This window comes from Magallana gigas, chromosome 4 (assembly GCF_963853765.1).
Source record: "Magallana gigas chromosome 4, xbMagGiga1.1, whole genome shotgun sequence".
NCBI classification, from domain to species: domain Eukaryota; kingdom Metazoa; phylum Mollusca; class Bivalvia; order Ostreida; family Ostreidae; genus Magallana; species Magallana gigas.
In genome coordinates this window covers 55,743,894-55,765,861 of record NC_088856.1, presented here as the reverse complement: position 1 = coordinate 55,765,861, position 21,968 = coordinate 55,743,894, and the positions used below count along the sequence as shown (strand labels likewise).

The 21,968-nt window shown below is 33.7% G+C and overlaps 3 protein-coding genes across 4 annotated transcripts; 1 reads left to right on the top strand and 2 right to left on the bottom strand.

The window, feature by feature from the left end:
• Positions 1-18: 18 nt before the first annotated feature.
• LOC136274980 (integrase/recombinase xerD homolog) lies at positions 19-875 on the bottom strand. Its single transcript, XM_066083116.1, has one exon. The coding sequence runs from the start codon at positions 841-843 to the stop codon at positions 121-123; it is 723 nt and encodes a 240-aa protein (XP_065939188.1). The 5' UTR covers positions 844-875; the 3' UTR covers positions 19-120.
• Positions 876-1,012: 137 nt separating this feature from the next.
• Positions 1,013-4,170, bottom strand: LOC117682283 (uncharacterized). The gene is made up of 2 exons (XM_066083117.1): positions 3,172-4,170; positions 1,013-1,142 (listed from the first exon to the last, which is right to left on the bottom strand). The coding sequence occupies exon 1, from the start codon at positions 3,908-3,910 to the stop codon at positions 3,521-3,523; it is 390 nt and encodes a 129-aa protein (XP_065939189.1). The 5' UTR covers positions 3,911-4,170; the 3' UTR covers positions 1,013-1,142; positions 3,172-3,520.
• Positions 4,171-11,400: 7,230 nt separating this feature from the next.
• LOC105319965 (uncharacterized) lies at positions 11,401-15,194 on the top strand. 2 transcript variants are annotated; one of them, XM_011417702.4, is made up of 4 exons: positions 11,401-11,551; positions 11,740-11,922; positions 13,822-14,007; positions 14,457-15,194. In XM_011417702.4, exons 2-4 carry the CDS (start codon positions 11,808-11,810, stop codon positions 14,825-14,827), a joined length of 672 nt encoding a protein of 223 aa, XP_011416004.3. In that variant the 5' UTR covers positions 11,401-11,551; positions 11,740-11,807; the 3' UTR covers positions 14,828-15,194. The 2 variants fall into 2 exon arrangements, with proteins under 2 accessions (XP_011416004.3, XP_034308059.2); XM_034452168.2 differs by having other exon boundaries at positions 11,450-11,551; positions 11,717-11,922.
• The last annotated feature ends 6,774 nt before the right edge of the window (positions 15,195-21,968 follow it).

Here is a 21,968-nt window from a genome sequence, read left to right as displayed (position 1 = left end):
CTTATTCGTTAGCACTCAAACGAACATAAATAATTTATAAAATAAATAACAACACGTATATAGATGCAGAAGCGCTCTCAGAAGTGCAGTTCGACGATAAAGAAAGAAAAGACATTTGAATTATAACCCAAGTTGTTTGGTAACAGACAGTTTAACTTGTAAGTTTTCATGCACATAACCATCTTTGGCATTTTCAGATTTCCAACGCCCGTGTTTTTTAAAAAGACGATCGCTGACACCTGCTGCGGCTGCAGCAGTTGCCCCACCCGACCTCAAACTATGAACACCATATTTCTTTGAATCTAAGCCCAGACTGTCCAATGTAGACAACACTAATTCTCGTACTCTTGTATATGACAAAGGTTGTTTATTATTTCTAAGCTTGTATGAGTTATTTTTCTTGCAAAATGTAACTTGCCTAAAAATAAAGTCTTCCGACTTTTCATCAATGTCTGATAAAAGTAAATATCGGAGAAGCATAGATACAGGACAAGTAGAAGAATTCGTTTTAGATATACATAGAGAAGAACCTTGTTTGTAAACGTCTGTTTTGCTTTTTGTAATAAACAATGTTAAATGAGAGTCACTAAAAACTAATTGTGACCTTCTTATGTTTACAATTTCTGAAAAACGCAAAAAACCTGCATATCCTAAAAGAAAAATACAACAGGTTCGAAGGTCATATAGTGTTGCATCACTCTTCCCAAACTTTTCAACAACAGCAGACAATATATCTGATGAAATCGGTTCTTTCTTAACGACAGGGTGACTATGTTCTCTGATACAACCTTCTTTCACAAACTTAACAAAGGTGGAATCACAAGGATTAGGGAATCCAGCCATGTCATGAGCCCATGTGATTGCATGAGTAGCTTCTTCTATCTTCGAAGAGGAATCAAAAGTGTTTGCGAGATAAGCTAAATATAATGCGACATGTACATCGGAGGCTGGTAAATGATCGATGGTTGGTTTAAATGTTTTACACCACTTGGAAAAGTTTTTGAATGCGTACCTATATTTCTTTACTGTATTTTCGGCTTTTGATTTTAGGCAGTAATTCGGTAAGGACTCCGCAAGCTTCAAAAGAGATGGATCCTGAGCGCTGTCAAATAAAGACGTCCACCTGCCGACCGAAAATAATTCTGCAAAATGTACAAGACAAATAACCAATTAAAAGAAACTGTTCAATCAAAATATCTTGAATATCAAGGTAATTCTAATTAATGCACATTAACTAAACAACTGCAATACAATTATGTACCTGAATCTTAAATAAATTAAAACAAACATCTGCAGTACAATTATGTACCAGGGCCTTTAATTAGAATATATCAAACATCTGCAATACAAATATGTACCAGGGCCTTAAATTAGAATGTATCAAACATCTGCAGTACAAATATGTACCAGGGCCTCAAACTATATATTTACATCAACGTCTGCAGTACCATTCTTATAGTACCAGGTCCTGCTGTATATATACACGTCCTATGATATATGTATCATTATATCACAAAAACCTTGCATCAAGTCTTAAAGCCAATACTGGAGATACAAATCGGTTAGAACCAAAAACCGTGGATTTGTTCTGACCTTGCACGTAAATTCCTGATGCGTCACTGAACTCTAAGATATCTGTGATATATTCATAAGTAGAATATTTATCTTTATAAATGTAAGGCCAAAAAGAAGCAGATCTCCATTTTGGTACAATCAAGGTTCCCACCGCTTTGCTATTAATGAGATATTTAATGGTTTTTGTCACTAAATAAATGGGCGGAACTAACCAATTGTTTTCTGTTCTCCAGTCTTGAGTAAATGAATTTACAGCTTCCGTAGCCGGATTCCAAAACAACGAATTAAATCTAGGCAACTTTTTGTTTTTTGAATTAGCAAATCTGTCAACGGAATGTGGACCATATAAAGAATCAATGAAACTGAAAAAATCTTGAGACACTCCCCAGTCTTCATAATCAACAAGTTTGCTTAAATAATCAGCTTTCTGATTTTTGTCTCTGGGGATCCACTGAATGTCGACTGAAATGTTGTGCTCCCTGCGAAACAAGAATATATTAAATGCTATTTCTTGTAAATCTGCTTTCATGCTGCCCGACTGCAAAATATTCACACAGCTCTGGTTATCTGTAAACCATTTGACGCATTTGTTAAATAACAGTTCGTTAAATGATATCAAGGCCAATTCTATGGCTTTCATTTCTCGCCATGTCGAACTTTTGCTCATTTCATTTTCATTCCACATTTGATGAAAACACTTTTCATCCACACCCACAGTAAATGCCCCAGCGCCTACAGCGCTAGCATCTGAATAAACTATCGTACTTTCTCTTTCCGTTACTGTTAGTTTTTTGTTATTGTATTTTCGAAAATGTATTAACCAGAACTTTAATTCGTTTATTGATTTTGTAGCAAACTTGAAATTCAGTGTATTATCCCATGACACTCTGAAAACTATTTCCATATAGCAGTATCTTGTCATTAGTCTACAAATATTACCAAAGACAGGTTGCAATGAAATTATTTTCCCAGCAACTCTGGCCAGCGCCCTAGCTGAAACTTTTGGTAAATCTGAAAGAAACTGAACAATAGTAGACTCAACATCTTGAATTCTTCTTTCTGGAATGGAAATGCTAAATCTTACTGAATTCCATCTGATCCCTAACCATTCAATATCTTGAACTGGACTGAAAATAGATTTTTTTTTGATTAATTAATAATCCAGCATCCTCTAGTGATGATTTGATAAAACTGGAAATTCTCTGACATTCCTCAAATGATTCTGCCATAGCTAGCCCGTCATCTAAATACAGAACAATTTTTATATTGTTAGATCTCCAATACTTAACCATAGCCCTTAAACACTTAGTAAATATGTACGGGGCTGTAGACAAACCAAATGGAAGTACTGTAAAGCAATAGTATTCCCCTTTCCACTCAAAACCAAGGAATGTTTGACATTCCTTACAAATATCTATATGGTTGTAACCAGATTTAAGATCAAATTTAATACAGAAACAATTGTTCTCAAAATATTGTAAAGCCAGTTTGTGATCCTCAAACTTTATCTTTTCTTTTTTCAGAAAACCATTTAACATACTCAAATCTAAAATCAAACGCTTCTTTTCTGTTTTCTGCAACGCTCAATGGACTTACAACAAATGGTCTGAAAGGAACTTGTATGACGCAACCCGATTTTACTAAGTCTCCGATGCTTTCTGTAACAAAAGAAAAATTCTGTAAAGCTGACTTATTATTTTTCAAATAAATCCTCGGTGGGTTAACTGCAAAAGGAATGTTATAACCGGTTTTGATCAATCTCAAGATATCTTCAAATGCGCCTATCTTTCTCCAAAATTCATAATGATTTTGTAAACTATTTTTTACACCTGTGCATGATTGATTTGATTCTATGATAGATAATAACTTGCAATGCTCATTCATTATCTCATTATTTGTTATTCGTTCGAACATATCTACAGATAATAAATACTTATCATCAAGATCACTTGGGATTTGAACTTGTGGAGATGTTGAGGGGACATCTGGTCTTCCAATGCCCGGTCTGGAAGCACCTGTAGCAGACGTCGCTGGGCTGTGGGGTACGTCTACTACCTGATCGAAAGGGCTGGTTGAACGAGTTCGAGGCACCAGCATTGGTCTGCAGAGTGTTGGTCTGTTGTAGAGCAAGGGCAGACAACTGAGCAGCAGAACCGGCAGCAGCAGAGGGTACGGGTTTGAAGTACGGTTGGAAGCGTGACTTTTTCTGTTTACTGTTCCTGAGAGCTCTGTTCTCGGCACTCCTGATCTTTTTCTCGTCGTCCGAGTCGTCAGCGATATCATTGCACTGGTATTCCTGAACCGTTTTCCACCCTGCAGGTGACCCGTCTGCCATCCTAATATACTTTTGTCTAATTTTAAGTTTATCATTAATTCTTTTGACAACATTTTCATTGTATTTAGACAAATTTTTGAGTTTTTCAAGTTCATCTAATATTTCTTCATTGAACAAATATTGTACCTTATTCCCTTCGTACTTCAGTTTTCCAGCTATATTTTCTTTGAATTTCTTAGAAAGTTGCTGTGCTGAAGATTTGTTATCTTCTTGTAACTTCTCCGTTAATTGTTGAAATTGTGTAGAAATGGCCGTAGAAAGCAGCTTAACTGCGTCGGTCAAAGCGAATGCGTTAGCCGTATTCTGTTCTGTAGGCTATGAGCAGTATCTTCTTCCATTAATATATCTTCCTCGTGGTCTGTATTAGCCATAGGTAAATGCTAAGAAACGTCTGCTTGCACTGAGAGAGAGCCTTCGAATGACTTAAAACTCAATTCTTTTCCAAATCGTGCGTACCTTACGAGAATACCTGTAGAACAGGTTTTCTATAAATATAATAACCAATCAAATTGGTTAGTCTTCATAACAAACACCAGGTAAACACGTGTTCGATCGAAACACGTGTTGTAATACCTTCAATAAATACATGGACTCTACAATCCGACGGAAGCTTGCTACCCAAATTACCAAGGGTGCGAACTGGAGCAGTTGGTTAAAGACAACTTAGCCATGCAACTCTCTACTAAGAGAACAGTCTTGGATGTGTTTTATCGCGCCATATCCAACCAATGTTAAAGAACATAATTGACAACTGACACTAATGTGTGGCGAAGATATATTTTTTATTATTAAAGGATATTTATGCATTACTATAAACCAACTTTTATTGACGGTGACTTTATTTCGCGATTTATCTGAGATAAACTGGTTCGCTACGACTAATTTTCGTGATCTAGATGTAGATTATCTAAAAGATGATATGCCTGACATAATTTGATATATATTGAGGACTGGTTTGTAGCGAGAATTATTCACGACGACTTGTTTCTCGTGCCCCTTTGGAAAATTTATCGCACGCCTATAAAAGTTGATTAACAGTATTTCTCTTTTCTCTCAGATTACTGCTATATAGGTTATCAATTTGTTCCGCTCATTGCTCCACTCCCCCCATATAAGACAGCACTATTTATGCTTTAACGCATTCAGGTATTTTTCTAGAAACTGATGAAAACGACGTTACGTTATTACTTTCTTGGATTTACTCTTACTAATCTACTACGCTGGATTTGGTGCTGTAAGGGTCTATAGTATTGTGTAGACGTAATGCGCTTTGTATGACACACCAAGTAACTGTATATACTCAAGATAATACGGAACCCATAGAAATTCTTTCAAAGAATATTAAAAATTCAATAAAAATCTCTAAAAAAAACTTACACTACATGAGATTTTCTTAATTGTGAAAATAATACAAATTGCTTAACTCTTTTTAAAATTAAATACAGTTTATGAATAGCATAGACACGAAATAAATACATTTCATTCACAATTTTTATAAATATTCCAGTCGGAATTTCTTCTATCAGTTTTTAGATCCCTATCCATGTTTGATTCATTTTAACAAAAATACTGAATGATGATAATACTAAAACATTTATAGCATTAAAATAAGTATATTGATCTGCTGGCTTTAAACTTAACGATAAAAATGTTGAGATTTGGTGCCTTATCGTTTTTAAGCATTTTTCATTATCTATGTAGATTTAGTTGATGTCTGTACACCAATGAAAATTTATATGTAACTGCCATATGATCTGTTGACCTAACATGCTGTGTAAACATTATTTGTATTGTATTATATACTTCAATTGGGAGAGGGCGGTTTTAGTTTTTGAACTTGTGCTAATACCAGTTGTAACTTTGTCCAATAAATTATGATTGCATAAAGGTCCTCAATATAATTTTGACCATGAGTTGCTGTTTTGTGTTAACGAATTCGGCACGGATTTCTAGTGTTCTTTTTATTTTTAACCAGGGGATGGGCAGGCCATGATGTTGTACTTCTGTTGTCATTAGCAATGTATTCTTTTACTAAATTGGCTCTATGTACGGGAGCATTGTCGTCCATAAATACACTTTGGTTATCAGGGAAATGTCTGGCTAAAACGGGCCAAAGGCTATTGTGTAATATTTCAATATATTTTCTGGTGTTTATGTTACCTTCTACATCAGTTAAAGTCCCCATTCCCTTTATAGATACACATCCCCAGATCATGATACTCAGATGTCGTCGCGATGGCGGACACACAAGTTGCGCATTATATTTTTCGTCGTCTTTTCTCCATATATAAACTTTCATCACTAATCACCCATTTACTTCAGTCATAATCAACAGTCAAGTTTCTCCTCTCCTTACACCATTTACACCGAGCCTTTTTGTTGACAACCCTCCGTTTGTATCCAAGCTCTTGAATTTTCCTTTTTATGGTTCTGGTACAAAATCTATGATTGTTGCCCTTATTAACAATACCATCTGTGTCTTTGTAAGTTCTTCGTCTGTTTTCTTTAACTACGCGCGAAAGTTTGTCGTTATCTCTGTCCGTAAACACTCTCTTCCTTCCCCTTCCTTGTGGATTTTCTACATATGTCCTGTTTCTTCAAATATTTTTCACGATACTATGTACGTATTGTAGATCTAGGCATTCTTAATGTTCTTTCCAACTCTGATGTATTTCTGTTTTTCTATTAGCTTTTACAATTCTTTTCCTGACGTTCGTACATAATTCTTTTCCCTTTCGGCCCATGTTGTTTTCGTATAAATTTACCTGCAAACAATACAACAGAAGACAAAAATCATGTGTTAACGTCATCAATTCTGGTATTACATCACAAAGTTAAAATTAGAAAAGGAATATGTTGTGTCTATTTATAGCGCGCAGCCCTGCATTACGGACCAAGCAAGAAAATGCAACGCTATTTGCGCACAGGTTGCGAATAATTATGTCCTTTGACTATATGTTAAATTGTTTTTATATTTTACCCAATAATTGCCCCGAAATTTAAAAAAAATTTAAAAGTATTAGCCTTGGTAGGAGTGGAGGGGTCACTACAACAAGCATGTTGTTGCAAGAGCAGAAAAATATTTTCAAATGCCACATTTATTTAGAACTCATTTTATCAGACCTATTAGCAGACCTATTTTTGTTTTCTTATGAAGCAGAATTTATTCAAAAACTTGTACGTAAAAAAAATAACACTCGCTGTGGCTTTCAACTTAACACTCAGGTTTATCGACGACGTATTTTCAATCAACAAATGTTATTTCCATTCTTACGTCGACTCGATATATCCCAGTGAACTTGATAATGAAATAAAAGATACCACAGAGTTTACGTCATTTGTTTTATATTTGAATATTTTACTGGAAATGGATATTGATGGTAACCTAACAACGAAACTTACTGATAAACGCGATGACTTTAATTTTTCTATAGTCAACTTTCCTTACTTATGTAGCAATATACCTTCATCACCTGTATATGGTGTTTTTGTCTCTCGGTTAATTCGATACGCAAGGACATGCAAGGACATGCTCTTCGTATGAACAGTTTCTAAGGCGAGGCTAGCAAGTTGATAAAACATGACTATCAACAGTCTCGATTGAAGTCATCTTTTCGATACAATGACCTTGTCAACAAATACAATCATCCACTGGGTCACATGCTGATTGACGTTTTTCATACTAATTTTTAGACCATAATTAATCACCTAATTGTTTACGGATTTTTCCGGGTTTTTTTCCCGATTACGACAAAGAGCACACGGCTGGTGTGACCGGTCAGCAGAGGATGCTTATTTACTCCTCCCAGGCACCTGATCTATCGATCTATCTCTTTTGGGGTCTGTGTTACTCTGCTTTGAATTTGTATTTCGTTTTATGATTTTTGAGGTGGTTGAGGGTTTGTTCTTGTTTTTTTATCCACAAATTGATGGAGATAAAGTTTGTCTAGACTTTATACTCGACTTTAAGTACCCAGTTTCTAGGCAATAGACTAATACCACATGGCAATTTTTCCTGCGAAACTAAAAGGTTAAGATAAAACACGTGATCTAAATCTAAATATCATTCGCACTGCCACTAGGGTAGGTCAATACGATGTTTCCATGCCCTTAAAATGAATAATGTATTTTCAGAAGGGCCTCGAATCTCAAAAACTAAAGATAACCCTATTTTCAAAGAACTTCATGGAATATTGATCACTTACCAACCCGTACTTATATACCGATATACACCCAAAATGATACCTTATTTTTTATATTTGCATTTGTTGCAAATTATGACAATAAAAATGCTCCATACTTTTTTTTGTGATGACCGAGAGAGAGCCCTTCGAGTAATATGACGTAATAAAAAATAGTACAACAATGTTGCAAGTATTTGATAGTCATGATGAATAAATATCACACTACTTTTGACAAGACGACACTTGTTTATTAAAGTTAAGTGAATCAGAAAAGAAAATTAACTTGTACAATTGAAAAAAAAAACCGATTAAAACTTGAATTTAAGAATAGAACAACTTCTGTTGAAGTCGTAGAGCGGTTGGAAATCTAAATAGAAAGAGATTGAAAGTTAAGTTATAGTCTACTTTATAGCATTTTCAGGGGAAACTATATCGCAGAAGCAGATTTAAGAGCATAATGATTTTCCTCCGATATTATAGACGAAAGCAATTTTAACTTCTAAGTTCTCTTAACGGAACAAAACGGACAGAGATGCACTAGGAGTTAAATTTGACCGTGGTCCGTGAATGGACTGAACATGAAAGAACTGGGATTTTGATCGAGGCTTGTTATACAGTCAAAAATAGATTTTAAATGAATTAACTCCTTTGAAAAAATGCAATTGTAATTTTTAAGAACGCCTCGTTACGGTGTCAATACATAAACATCATTCTGTTTACAGGCCTATCTTACATGACTCATTTATCTCCCGCAATTAAAGTTATATTTTTTTGGAATATGAATTAATAAAACTTCGTATAACAAAATACTGATACGTTTATTTTTTGTATGCCTAAAGTATGTTTTCATTACGATAGCTAATAGGTGTGTTTCAGCACAAGTAGGTTTGAGCACATAGAAAAAGTTGTAATTTAGATTATTCATGCGCTACTTTGACCTCTTGACCCATAATGATGTTATGCAGGAATAAATGAATGACATACATTTGTATATATGTAAATTGTAAATAAATGACAAAATAAAATATTCATCTACAGTAGTATACTGCGTACTATATATATATATATAACAATTGTTGACTGTCTCTTTTTTGCTCTAATGCGGTAAATCGGGTGAAAACTTTAAACTGCGTTAGGTATAATAGACATTGTACCAAACGTAATTTTGCCAATCGGGAATTTTTTTTCCTTTAAAGAGGTTCACTCCTTAGGATTTGGGTAGCCAATTTAGGTCACTTCTAGTCTGAAAATTCTGCATCACATATTAATTCTAGTATTATATTTATCTTTTACAATGCCAAATAAACTATATTGAATGAAATTGCTTTTTAACAAATGACATTTTGACAGGGTTTAGTAAGGGACAATACGTTGTGGTGGAAGGTTTTCAAGAAGGAAATGGACAATTTTCATAACTCACTAGTTTTAGAACACCTTTACTTTAGCTTCCTTATTTTCAGCGCAGACCAAACTTCTAGATAGTTTGTGTATTACGATATATTCATGATGTTCTAAAAAAACATATTTAAACAAAATTTTGACATTTCTATTGATAGTTTTTGGCATATTTAGCTTATATTTCATAAAAGTTAAGAACAAATTAACTCCAATTTTGGCCTAAAATTAGCTTATTTTATGCTTTATCTCAAATATTTGAGATGTGACTCCTACTTGTTTTACTTTTAAATGAGATATGAAATGTATGTCTATTTGTATGCAAAGTCTTGGAAAGATGACATTACTATATTTGTTTTTTTATTTGCGTTTTAATTTGATTGCTCCAAAATTTTGTAGCATCTGTTGTTGTGTTCATCATGAACAGCCCTTTTAGGCCACCAGTACGTAAATTTTAAGATTTGACTTAGATTTTACTTTTATAGTCACTACATGTGTTCAACTTCATACTGTATTAAATCATAACTAAATAATAGTTCAAATTATAAATATGTGTTTGATTTCTTCAAATTATCAATTTCTATATCAAATTTTAGCAAAAATTTCAGAAAAATTTTCATTTTTGTTCGGAACCCTAAATTTCCAAAAAAAAAATTCCATGTGACATGGATCACAAACAAAATAAATGAACATTTTAGGTCCTTTATATCTTATTAGGTCTTTATATCCAAGTGGTTTTCGGATGATTGACATTACCTTTATTGCAGGATTCAATCTCAGGGACCTTGGGAAATTCGGCCTGGAATATTTTGAAAAATTGTTACTGAAAACTTTATGTTGGGTATATTTCTTGTGCCATTCATAAAGTTTATTCCTTTTTAAAGAGTTTGATTGTTGGGGGGGGGGGGGGGGGTTGGGGGGGGGATTATTTTTAGTTTTCCAAAAATATTCAATGGCCCTTGTCTAAACAGTAGATCATACAACATATACTAGTATTTAGGCGTATTACATACACATTATGTTTTTTTACAGTGTTTTGTTTTTGTTTTCATTTTAAGTTAATATCATCCTTTAGCGTTAATTTATTAATTTTCAGCAAATTTAAGCCATAAAAATCCTGAATTTGAACCGGTATAAAATCAAACTTTTTAATCGCCAAGACCTACGCTTCTGCTTTATATAGATACGAATATTGATACAGTTGTCTATCAATGTTTAACAATAAAAGATTTCCTGAGAACATAATAAAGGCTAGGAATAAAGCTAAGATAGCGCAATAGCAATAGCGATTTTTTAAAAAATTAAATGCACTCATAAGCTTTGGTCGCGATGGGTTGGAGTGGGGATGCTTAAGCCATATCATAACAAAGAAATCCATTTAATTGAAAACTAAAACACGTGTAGTGAAATTAAATTTGAATTAAAACATGAAATGATTATCTGCACATCAAATTATTTTTTTTCTAAAATACTATTTGCAGTCGAGTGGTCACACACTTGAAAAGTGTTTGGATCATATTTTACTTTTAAAAATCGTGTCTTTAACTGTGACAAAAAGCGGTCGGAAAGGAAAATAAATGTATCCCGTATAAATAAATGCGCACAAAATTTACTACATATACTGTAAACAAAACTTTATAGTTTGAATTAGATAGAAATATAATTAATTGGGGGTTGCAACCATCCACCCAAGAGAAGTCGAACTCTTCCGTGATATATGCCTAAGTGTAAAGGGGAAAATCTTTTTAAGAGAAAGGATGGTAGAAACTTAGGTATGCATGGTTGTGGCGATTCTTTATAATTATTTAATTATCTTTCATAGCAAGGAATTTTCTACGCAACCTGTGCGTGCACAGATTATAATTGCAGTGTTCATAAAGAACTATTAATGCAATCAAATCAATAAGACCAAGGTCTATACTGACATTGATATGATTATCACACAAAATACATATTCACCAAAACCAGGATCCACCTATGTACAGTGATGTCACAACGGAAAGGGAGATTACTCGTGTTGTATATCCGGAAAGAGCAGTGTAAACAAAGCTTGAAAGCGAAGGTAAGATTAGTGCTCTTTGGTTGTTTACTTTATCAAGTTTCGATTTAAAGTCCTAACAGGTAGTAGACATATTCAAAAAGTAATGATACAAACTAATCGATTGATATAATTATACTCCACCAATCTTAAGATGTCGCGTATCTTATACTACATGTATGACTGCAGGGTATTTTTTGACAATCGTGCAGGGGTGAATCAGACGTCCAGTATATAGACAAAAGAAAAATAAAACCCAGACTTTAAACACACACCAGTAATGGGTCGGGGAGAGGTCCGGGCCCGGGGGAAGCAGGGGAGGATAGCGGTCCCCGCCATGCCCCGCCCAATGGCCATCATGTGCTTTGTGCTGAACTTCATCGTTCCAGGGTTAGGTAAGAGTTATGTTTCTTTGATTAATAATTTCATCACTCTCTCTCTCTCTCTCTCTCTCTCTCTCTCTCTCTCTCTCTCTCTCTCTCTCTCTCTCTCTCTCTCCATTTAACAGTCATTACAGAACGTGTCGATATTGTTGTACACTTTGTTAACTTATATAATACATTTATGTATAATGTATATCGCTATATTTCCAAATTATAAGAAATGCAAACAATAATTTTAAATTAAACCAAATGTTAAAAGAAAAGGAAAATTCAGAATTGATTATTCTCATGTTTTTACCGCTTAATACTTATTTGACAATGTAACATATTAATCTTTTATTAAATATTGTATTTTGGTTTATATAAATGATTTTTATTAAAAATAACAGCCCAGAGAGTCGAAATGGTTTCATTTTCTATAAAATGATATGCAAATTAGAATTGTATCTTAGAAAGAAAGTAAGTGTTGGCTTCAGATTTGTAAAATTAAATACAAAGGAACGGAGGGGTTTGGGGGTGGGGGGGGGGGGGGAGGGGGGAGGTTCCATGCCTCAAGTGCCTTTGAGCAATATTTGTTCAGAGATTAAGGGTAGATCCACCTAGTTTAGACACAGTTAAATCTTATTGTATATCGGCCTCGTCAACATGCAGCAGAATGTAAGTACGAGAATTGGTCGCCTATCTACGACCATAGCTACACATACATGTAGACTGGGTCACATTTCCCTATAAGGCCTGTATAGATGCAAAGACCTATGTACCTTCAAACTGCTGTGTAACGGGACAAGTCGGTTAAGTCGACAGCTGCGTTTAACAAAAGAACTTACGACTAACGACCAAATTAATGAATGATGATTTATCGTACACTAATCAATATTTAAATTTAATGACAATAAAATATATATTATTATAGAAATCAAAATAATGGTAAATGTATAGTTTTATGTAAATTATGTTTTCAAAGATTTTTCCACGAGACTGAAAATACTTTGTCGTAAGTTCTTTTGTAAAACTGTAGGCTTATGATGTTTATCTTATGTGTTGAAAAAGTCGGTGAGGGGATAATATAATATTGGTGCCTTAGTATAAAAAAAGGCGTAAAAATGTGCACATGCAGCACATGCATATTGTGATCCTGAAGTGAAATAAGATTCACGAGCAGTATGGTTGAAAATAAAATCTCTTTGACAACTTACTAGTTCATCCCCTTCAATATATAAAAAAAACGACCGTACTCCAAAACAGAGAAATTGTGATTTGATTTGCAAGGATCATCAATAAATTGATGAATTGCATGAATTCTGTTTTGTAAACGCAGGTCTAAAATATAATTGTATATATTGTATATCAAACAATATATGGGGGATAACTCTTAACTTCCTAATTATTCATAAAATTAGAAATGATTTAACAAAATACTCCGCAATAAATATGATACTGTTTGTTTTCATAGCATTAAAGTTCTAGGGCTAGTGTCACGCACCCTCTCGTCCTCATAGAAAGAACAAAAAAATTGAAGCACAAAATAAAATGAAATATCTAATTATAACTTGTTTGAATTTAGAAATCAATAAACTACTCAGCAATTTGTGCCTAATGTACAACTTCTTGGTTTTTCCATTGGATTTAAAGAAGCCAAACTTACTTTTAAAAACCTGACCCACAGCATAAATGGATTTTCTCTCTCTCTCTCTCTCTCTCTCTCTCTCTCTCTCTCTCTCTCTCTCTCTCTCTCTCTCTCTCTCTATATATATATATATAAACACACGTGTAACCGCGTGTAGTTAGCTATATGCTGCACTCCAACGATCGAATTTATATCATATTATTATAAATAAATATCTATAAACTTTTCCAGTTTTTAGATCTAATTTAAAATTAGGGTACAACACTTTCCCCCTTTTTACACAGGTACAATCATTGCCGGGTTTACGGTATGTTGCTGCGCACGCAGTGAGGACATGACGTATTGCGAGAAGATGAGTAGTTTTTGCATTAGCTTTTGGATCGGGATACTGCAAATTCTGACACTTCCGGTTCTATTACTGGGATGGATCTGGAGTTGTGTGTGGGGCGTATCCTTTATCGGAATGTCAAGTAAGAGACAAAAAAACACACGGGGATGAAAATCGGAGCTCTAATCATTAAAAAAAAAACCAAAGAACTAGACAAAAGACAACAAAACAAAATAAAGCCGAACAAACAAACATTCAAACAAGCATAATCTAACCAATTGAAAGTTGCCATCAATAAACACCCTGCAATATAATGAATTTAAAGCAAAGTTAAGATGTATATTAAGAAGAGAAATCATACATATATACATTTTATATTTCAAGTAGAACATATACATGTAGTAAAAGGCGTAAATACATGACTGTATACTGTACACAACATAAGATTAATAGTTGTTTTTTTTAATTTTGTAAATTTTTGATAGAGGGTGCTTTTTACGATTCAATAAGTATTAAGCATGTGCCCGTTTGTGAAATTATACCTGGCGTTGCTTAGAAATTCAGCTGATAGCATAGACAATGCTCTTGTAGATGAATACTATGTTGATAACCCTGTGATGGACAATGGTCACGTGATATCAGCCAACCAATCACATCCTGTCACATCTGCGCCCCGCCCCCAGGCCCACGGTTACCCACGGGCGACAACTCAGCAGCCGGCAGCCCAGAGCGGTTATTATCCGGGCTACCAGCAGCAGCCACAGCAACCGTACCATGGCTACGGAGCCCCTCAGGGCCCTCAGTATGTAGCCACCCCGTCTGCCCCACCCTCCGAGGAACCTCAGGCCAGTCACAGCGGTTACGGTGGGGTGAACCCTCAGCCAGGGCCTTTCTATGGGGAGCCCCCGCCGCCATACTCTGAGTCGGAACTTCCGCCGGCAAAACCGCCTGTCAAGTCGTGAGCATCACGCGAACAACAAGTGTGCATATGCATCACATTACTTGTTCACAAGTCAGAGAGGTCTTTCAAAACACACTAAAACAATATACGAATGGTTTTTTTTTTGCAATGTTACAATTAAGGATGCATGTTGTATAAATTGTACATATACCAGTATTTGTTTAGTTTACATTTTCATTGTGATATATTGTTACTACAGCGTGTTATATCAAATAGCGGTATCATACATCTACATGTTATTCATTTAACGTCCGTTTGTGTTGTTTTGTTTTTCAAATCTTCAATTCCTTGTTTTTATATAAATTGTTATCACCGTTTTATACTCATAAGATATGATTTTTCGAATGCGTTTTTTTATTTCCGATATTTTTTATTACGGGCCGCCAGGAGGCGGTCCGTTATTTGATACACATTTAAAAATTGTAACTGCGTTTCTGCGGGATAGTTTTTTTTTAAATAAATTAATATTATTCTCATTATTATCAATTAAAAGTAAATTTGCGTGTAGAAATATGTTTTATGCCTTTTAAAAATATTACATATTTTTTGTTTTGCTCGTAAATAAAAAGTTGGTCATAGACTGTCGTGTTAGACGCATTTTTATCGAGACTATAATATATTCGGAAAATTTCGGAGTTCATAGTATCGGGATCGGTATACGGGACATACTAAAGACCTAAAATACTAAAGACTTGAATGACATGGACTTTTATATAAATGATGTATTTGAATTTCTATGTGCTGCGTCAAATAAAATAACTTTGTGTGTGAATTTGTTATATTTCAATGTGAGATGTGGTAGAAAATTATCATGAAATGACATCCATATCATTTTTTTACGCAAAAATATGAAAAAAGTGAAAATTTGTATGGACCAGAAAATTTGAGCTAACCTGATTTATTTTTATTTCTTTTGAAATAACAATGATTATCTTCATAAACTATAGTGTTGATAAGATTTATAATTCCATTTAGGAAAAAATTTATCAAACTCTATTCTTAATGATAATAGTATATGTAAAATGTCAAAATTCAAATCGAGTTGCTGAAAATATAGTAATTAAAACTAAATATACCATTAAAATTAGTACAACCAACTCGTTATTTTCTTTGTGATGTGTTTTTTATGTAAACAACCAATGATGATTCTTACAACAATTATATTTTTGCGGCCCATTTGACGCTTGCGTCAATATGATTTCTTGTCTTTCTTGTGATACAAAATTTAACTGCCATTCTCTCTCTCTCTCTCTCTCTCTCTCTCTCTCTCTCTCTCTCTCTCTCTCTCTCTCTCTCTCTCTCTCTCTCTCTCTCTCTCTCTCTGAATTATTCTATTTCAGTTGTATTTCTGTATTGTCTTTACTAGCTGAATTGAATTATTTATTTTAAATGCTCCAACATGTAACTAGCCTGCACCTTTAAGTAATATAAATGTTCTATCTGCCTGATTTAATTCTATTATTCTTTAACTTGAATTAATTTAGGGGTTGGTTTTATTGTGACTTTGTTTATAAGATTATCTGTATTTTTTTATTTTCAGTTTGTTTATTAAAACAATATTTATTATCTAACAGAGGAGCCAAGAAATTTTTGAAACAGGTTTTGTATGGTATTATGTGCAATCGGCCTGTTTTGTTTGAGATCTGAAGTAAGATACTGTTTGTTAAAATTATACAACAAAATCAATGTTCTTTGTTTCTTTATTAAATAAACATGCGATTAATCATTTGTTTTATGGTATCTATATTTTGAGACATTAGAATCATGCTTCTTCTGCATTTTGAGTTTTTGTAATAAAGGAGATGGGCGAGAAATAAGTTAGCGCTAATGTCTATCGATATATTCATAAAATAAAATTTCATTTTTCCTTTTCCTTTTTCCTTTTCAAATAGCAAATTAAAGTACTGATTCAATTAATATAATAAGTTTGAATTTTTTAATAACCACGAAGAAAAACAAATTGGGTCAGAATTTCATGATATCGAACCCTCAACCCAAAAATCTTACGCTGTGTAAGGTTATCTTATTGACTTTGGCCTTGATTGATTATTACAAATACATGTTCTTTTTTTTATTTGTAATGTTGAGATGAAATGTAATTACTTCTAATATTGAGATACCAGGTGAATTTTAAAAAAAAAATATACGTGCCACATTATTTGAAATTGTTTTGTTTGGGTTTTTTATGAGACCTTTACCTTACCACGACAATGACAACATATGAAGCACAGACACGCTCGAAAAAAAAGGCAACAAAGGACTAATAAGGGCCTAAAATGAACATCATCATTTTGCTATCATTCTTTGTTTTCTTTGTACAGATGTGTATGTGATGTGTTTACACAATATTCATTTTGGTTCAAGTGCCCACAATTTAAAAATATGACATTGTAAAGACAACCTTTTCCCGCTATTTTTGCATTTTTAGCTTAAAACAGCTTGTTTTCAAGCAGTTTTTCCTTCCGAAAACATAGAGCGCATTCTTGAACAAATAAAATACTTTAATCATACATGCATCTAGCCAAGACTAATAAGTGACAAAAAAAATTTCCTTGTTCAAGCATGCGCCCTTTATTTCCCATTCGTAAATAGATAAGAAAAATGTCAATTTTTAGCTGATTTTGATTGAATTATAGAAATTGCGTCACTTCTGACGTCATATACTGCCAGTGAGTGCAAATAAATCAAATAAATAGATGAAAAATATATTTTATAACAACTCTTTTAAAAAATTAGTTAACATTTTATTGTACCCGAAACAAAAAATGGCGAATTATGGGGGCCAAATTTAACTCTTATCATATATAGTTCTTTCTAAAAATTGACACTTCCTGACGATTTTGATATACAGTACACAAACCAGCTCCAATCAATATATTTAAAATATTGAACTCAATTCAGGACTAAAACATGTATAAAATAGACATCGTTTAGAACAAAGTTTGGAAAGAATCAGCTGATAATTAGATACTTTTAATTATCAGTATCTTATCTGTCCTAATATAGACATTTCATCAGCCTTATCTGTCCTAATATAGACATTTCATCAGCCTTATTTGCTCATCTTCTTAGCATTGTAATGTTTTGTTGAATCATGCATAAATTAAGGAGTCTAGGTGATCAACAAATTAACCATTAAAACTTCCTTAAATTGTAAGATATGGTTTGTTAAGCTATACACTATCACTAAAGAAAATAATCCACATATCTAAGCTGTCAAATTTTGATATTTTCTATAGCTTTATATAGAGTTCTTCTTAAAGATATTAATACAGTCTTAAAATGGCCGCGACCATCAATCCCAATTAATACGTTTTGACATTTGTAACGATTTTTTAGTACATCTATATGTGCGCTTTTTTTTTTTTAAATTTAACTCTGTAGAACTATTTTTATTCCTAACGTGAATGACATGCATGTGTGAAGTGTGGGATGGTAGGGGCGGCGGTTTGTTATTTAAAGAATCTTCTAAACAAATGCGCTGCAATACAATACAATAGGAGACAAGGAACCCTGTCAGCACTGTGACTGTAGCGGGACTACAGACTCTCAGTCTGACTGATAAAACTCGTGTAATTCATCAAGAGGACTGAATTACTTACTCTGGCCATTTTTAGACTGTATTAGACAGCTATGTATCAAATTTTACAGCTAGGGCATTAAGTAAATTAAATCAGGTATATTAAAGAGTATTTTTTTTTTAAATTAAGTAGACAATTGAATATAGTAACATTTTCATTACATGGTCAATGTATTTAAAATAATATTTTAACAGTTTACAATGTCCACCGGAGCTACTATAGAGTATACGTTTATAATGTCACTTCAGTAATTTTAATCAATAATGGTCGCACCATTATTTGACTTATTTGAATTGTTTGGTATATATTATACGAACACAGAGTTTGCAGATTGGCTTGCAAATGGTCCATATATGCAATACCATTTTGATCTTAGAATTAATACCATCAAAGGAAACAAAGATGAATCCAATCTTAATATGAAGATTTTAAAAGTTACATCTATTATGTTATGCTTAAATTGTCCCAAATTTTAAGGTAGAGTCCAAGGGAAATGAATGTACATTTGTCATGTTTAACTTAAAGACTTGACACGAAAAAAAAGAAGCTCCGCATGACTGAAATGATCTTATGCGAAATGATACGCGTGTGCCACATATTAAAATACGGTAAGCTGCAAAGTAACGAATCTGTTTTCAAATGGACAGCCTCTTTATACATGCACAGGCTAGACGAAAACTGCAAAAATGAGGGAATTCCTATCATGCTCCTATTCGCAGTGTATTGCGAAACAGCTTTTAGGAAAATTGTCATCTGTGGAAGCATTATGGGATTCCTCCGCCATTATCCATTGTGACCCCTGTGACCCCGATGAGGACAGACTTCTCACTATTAATGACTACTTTCAGCCCCAAGAATTTATATTACATCACAGCATGAAAGTTCAAAAATAATCAAAATTGAATAATTTTGTTATGACAGAAAAGCTGAATTATGTTTCAATTTCAAATCGGTTTAAACTTAATTGAACATCCGATGAACGGCCATAATAGCTTATTGTTGACGGAAAATTAAACAGCGAAGCTATTTGATATCAATGAAAAACGTTAAAAGGAAGAAAATTGATATCAAATAAAAAAGAGGAGAGGTGAAATCGTTCAGTTGCTGAACTTTTTTCCAGATGCTTAATTTAAAAGTGGTACAAATATTTTTATTATTAAGTTTAAGGTTTTATATTTTAATAAATAAAAAAAATCTCAATATGTAAAACAACAAAAATATTTTAATAATATCGACTCTCAAAGAGGTCAACAAATCTCCAGTCATGTTTACTGTAATTTCTAAGATTAAACTTTTCTTTGGCCATTGACTACTATGTATAATAGAAAAAAAACTTTTAAAGTTAAAGATTTTTCTATATTCTTATACCGAGCTCTTCTTCTCAAAGAGGTAAGAAAAGTATATAAAACGGTCACGACCATCCAGTTCTCTTAATTCATAAAATATAGATACCCCCACCCCCTCACCCCCACCCCCACCCCCAGTTTTCTCGCCGTTCTCTGTATGCATTTGATCGACGATCCTCATAGAAACGCAACACATTGGTCTGTTCGGTGTATAGGTTAAGGCTATCCACTATGCTCCTCTACACGTTTTTGAGGAGCAGAAGAAGTCGTGTATACGTAAATTCCTGGATAGCGAATATGGTTATAACAGAGAGCGTTGGTACACTATACTTAGTTTGAAAATTAAAGAAAGTTGCTTTTATGGTTGAAAAAAATTGACAGTATGTGTTTGTTCAATAAATTAATTCAATAAATATTATATATGTTGCCATTGGGTAGAAAATCATATCGAAAAGGATTAAAATCATAGGTCTAATTGTAACAGAAACAAATGGTTTTGCCCCGGCATAAAAACTTCCGGCCAAATTCATTAATGACATTATCAATCAAAAATCAGTTACTGAGTTTCAACCCAGGTTTGTATAAGTTTTGTGCTCTTCTGATAAAAATGGTTTCCATCTCTGTCGTACGTTCTTCCGTAAAACACTACCCAGCCAATGTCAAGGCCGATGTCATAACCTTTGTCATACAGTGAATGCGAGTATTTTACGATTTAAGAATTCAAACTTGTCCTCATCGAACACCCACGATTTATTGGATGCTTCGTTCCTATCAATTATGATAAAAACCAGTTTATGAACCACGGTTTGTGACTATGAACAATTATACGTCTTCTAAGACCTTTATTTTGAAGTTGCATGTCTAGAAAATATCCATGTATAAAAAGCAAAGAAACGATTTTGACATAATATACCGCACGGTGATCGTATTAGTAAACATTTATTTTCTATGCATCCACTGTCTAAACTCTAGAACGTTGCACAAGTCATAAATATGTGGTCATTTTAAGGCTTGAATTTCTTTATATTTTGCAGCACGTAGTAAAGCACATGCTTCCATAAATTACGGTTATTTTGTTTTTCACGGATAAAGTTGTCTTTTGTGTGCGTTGCTTTCCGGACAATATGTCCAGGATATTAACCGGCCTAACCTCTAGGGACAGGTTCATTTCTGGACAAGTAAATACTGACGAATCCCTATTCTTTCTCTCCCCCATTATCACAGTTTAATTGATAACAAAAAAGAGATGAAATGCTGCAAAGTTGGTCGACTTGGCGTTAAATCATTGCTCTGTTAATAGATTTCTTTCAAACTGTAATGCGGTTTCAAATTGTTTCCATGATTTAGTGACGTCAGAGAGCAAAGAAAAATGGTTTCCAACAACAATTGTGGATCGGACACAAATTGGCGCGTGTAATTCAGCGTAATAGTTTTCAGATTAAGTGTTCGGTGAATTATGTTGCTCTGACAATTACTACGACTGACAAAGGCGGCCCTAGAGAGCTCTTAGATCCGTTGTAGGTTATAACGCTATAAAAGATCGCGTATGTACAATTTTGCGAAACCTGTAAATATCGTTCCCGAGGGAGGTAGGAATTATTGGTATCGCGATCCCAATTCATTGAAATGTCTACGAGTGATGTTCTTTATTTCATCATTCCACTGAGTGGAGATTTCTAGAGGGGACACTTTGTGACTTCTTCCTCTTCAAAATCAATTAATTCAAAGAATAAATCCGATTTGGATTCTGATATAACCGAGGCCTTGTCTCGCTGTAATAAAATGTGTTTCTCCAAGGTTCCCAGCGAAACAATGGGATGAAGTTTATTGCTCCTAAATCTTAAGTAGTTAATTTTTATCTTTTTTGTAATTATGGCATAACGATCTGTTAGTTTTGTGTATTCGAAGCCTTACAAAAGAAAACACACCACACAAACTTCCATACACTTCCACTGAACTAAAATACAGCCACAATTGCGTTACATCAAAAACACTTCATAAATTAAAGCTTCATCCAGAAAATTCTGACCTCAGCTCAGTTAACATAACGTTAAAACCAGTGTTAATCAACTGTAGTCATGTATATTTTCCCTGTCATTTTATTTTCAAAAGTTTATATTAAATTTTGCAGATGGATTAATTGATATAGTGGTAAAATTGAAGTGAAAATATCTGAAACTACAATATCAGATATAGTGGATAATAAATTGGCTCA

What these genes read in the sequence shown, in the direction of transcription:
- LOC136274980 (XM_066083116.1), bottom strand. Translation starts at nt 843, where the DNA reads ATGGCTGGATTCCCTAATCCTTGTGATTCCACCTTTGTTAAGTTTGTG.
- LOC117682283 (XM_066083117.1), bottom strand. Translation starts at nt 3,910, where the DNA reads ATGGCAGACGGGTCACCTGCAGGGTGGAAAACGGTTCAGGAATACCAG.
- LOC105319965 (XM_011417702.4), top strand. Translation starts at nt 11,808, where the DNA reads ATGGGTCGGGGAGAGGTCCGGGCCCGGGGGAAGCAGGGGAGGATAGCG. An exon ending in CTTCATCGTTCCAGGGTTAG is followed by an intron (nt 11,923 to 13,821) that starts GTAAGAGTTATG and finishes CTTTTTACACAG; the next exon opens with GTACAATCATTGCCGGGTTT. An exon ending in ATCCTTTATCGGAATGTCAA is followed by an intron (nt 14,008 to 14,456) that starts GTAAGAGACAAA and finishes ATGCTCTTGTAG; the next exon opens with ATGAATACTATGTTGATAAC.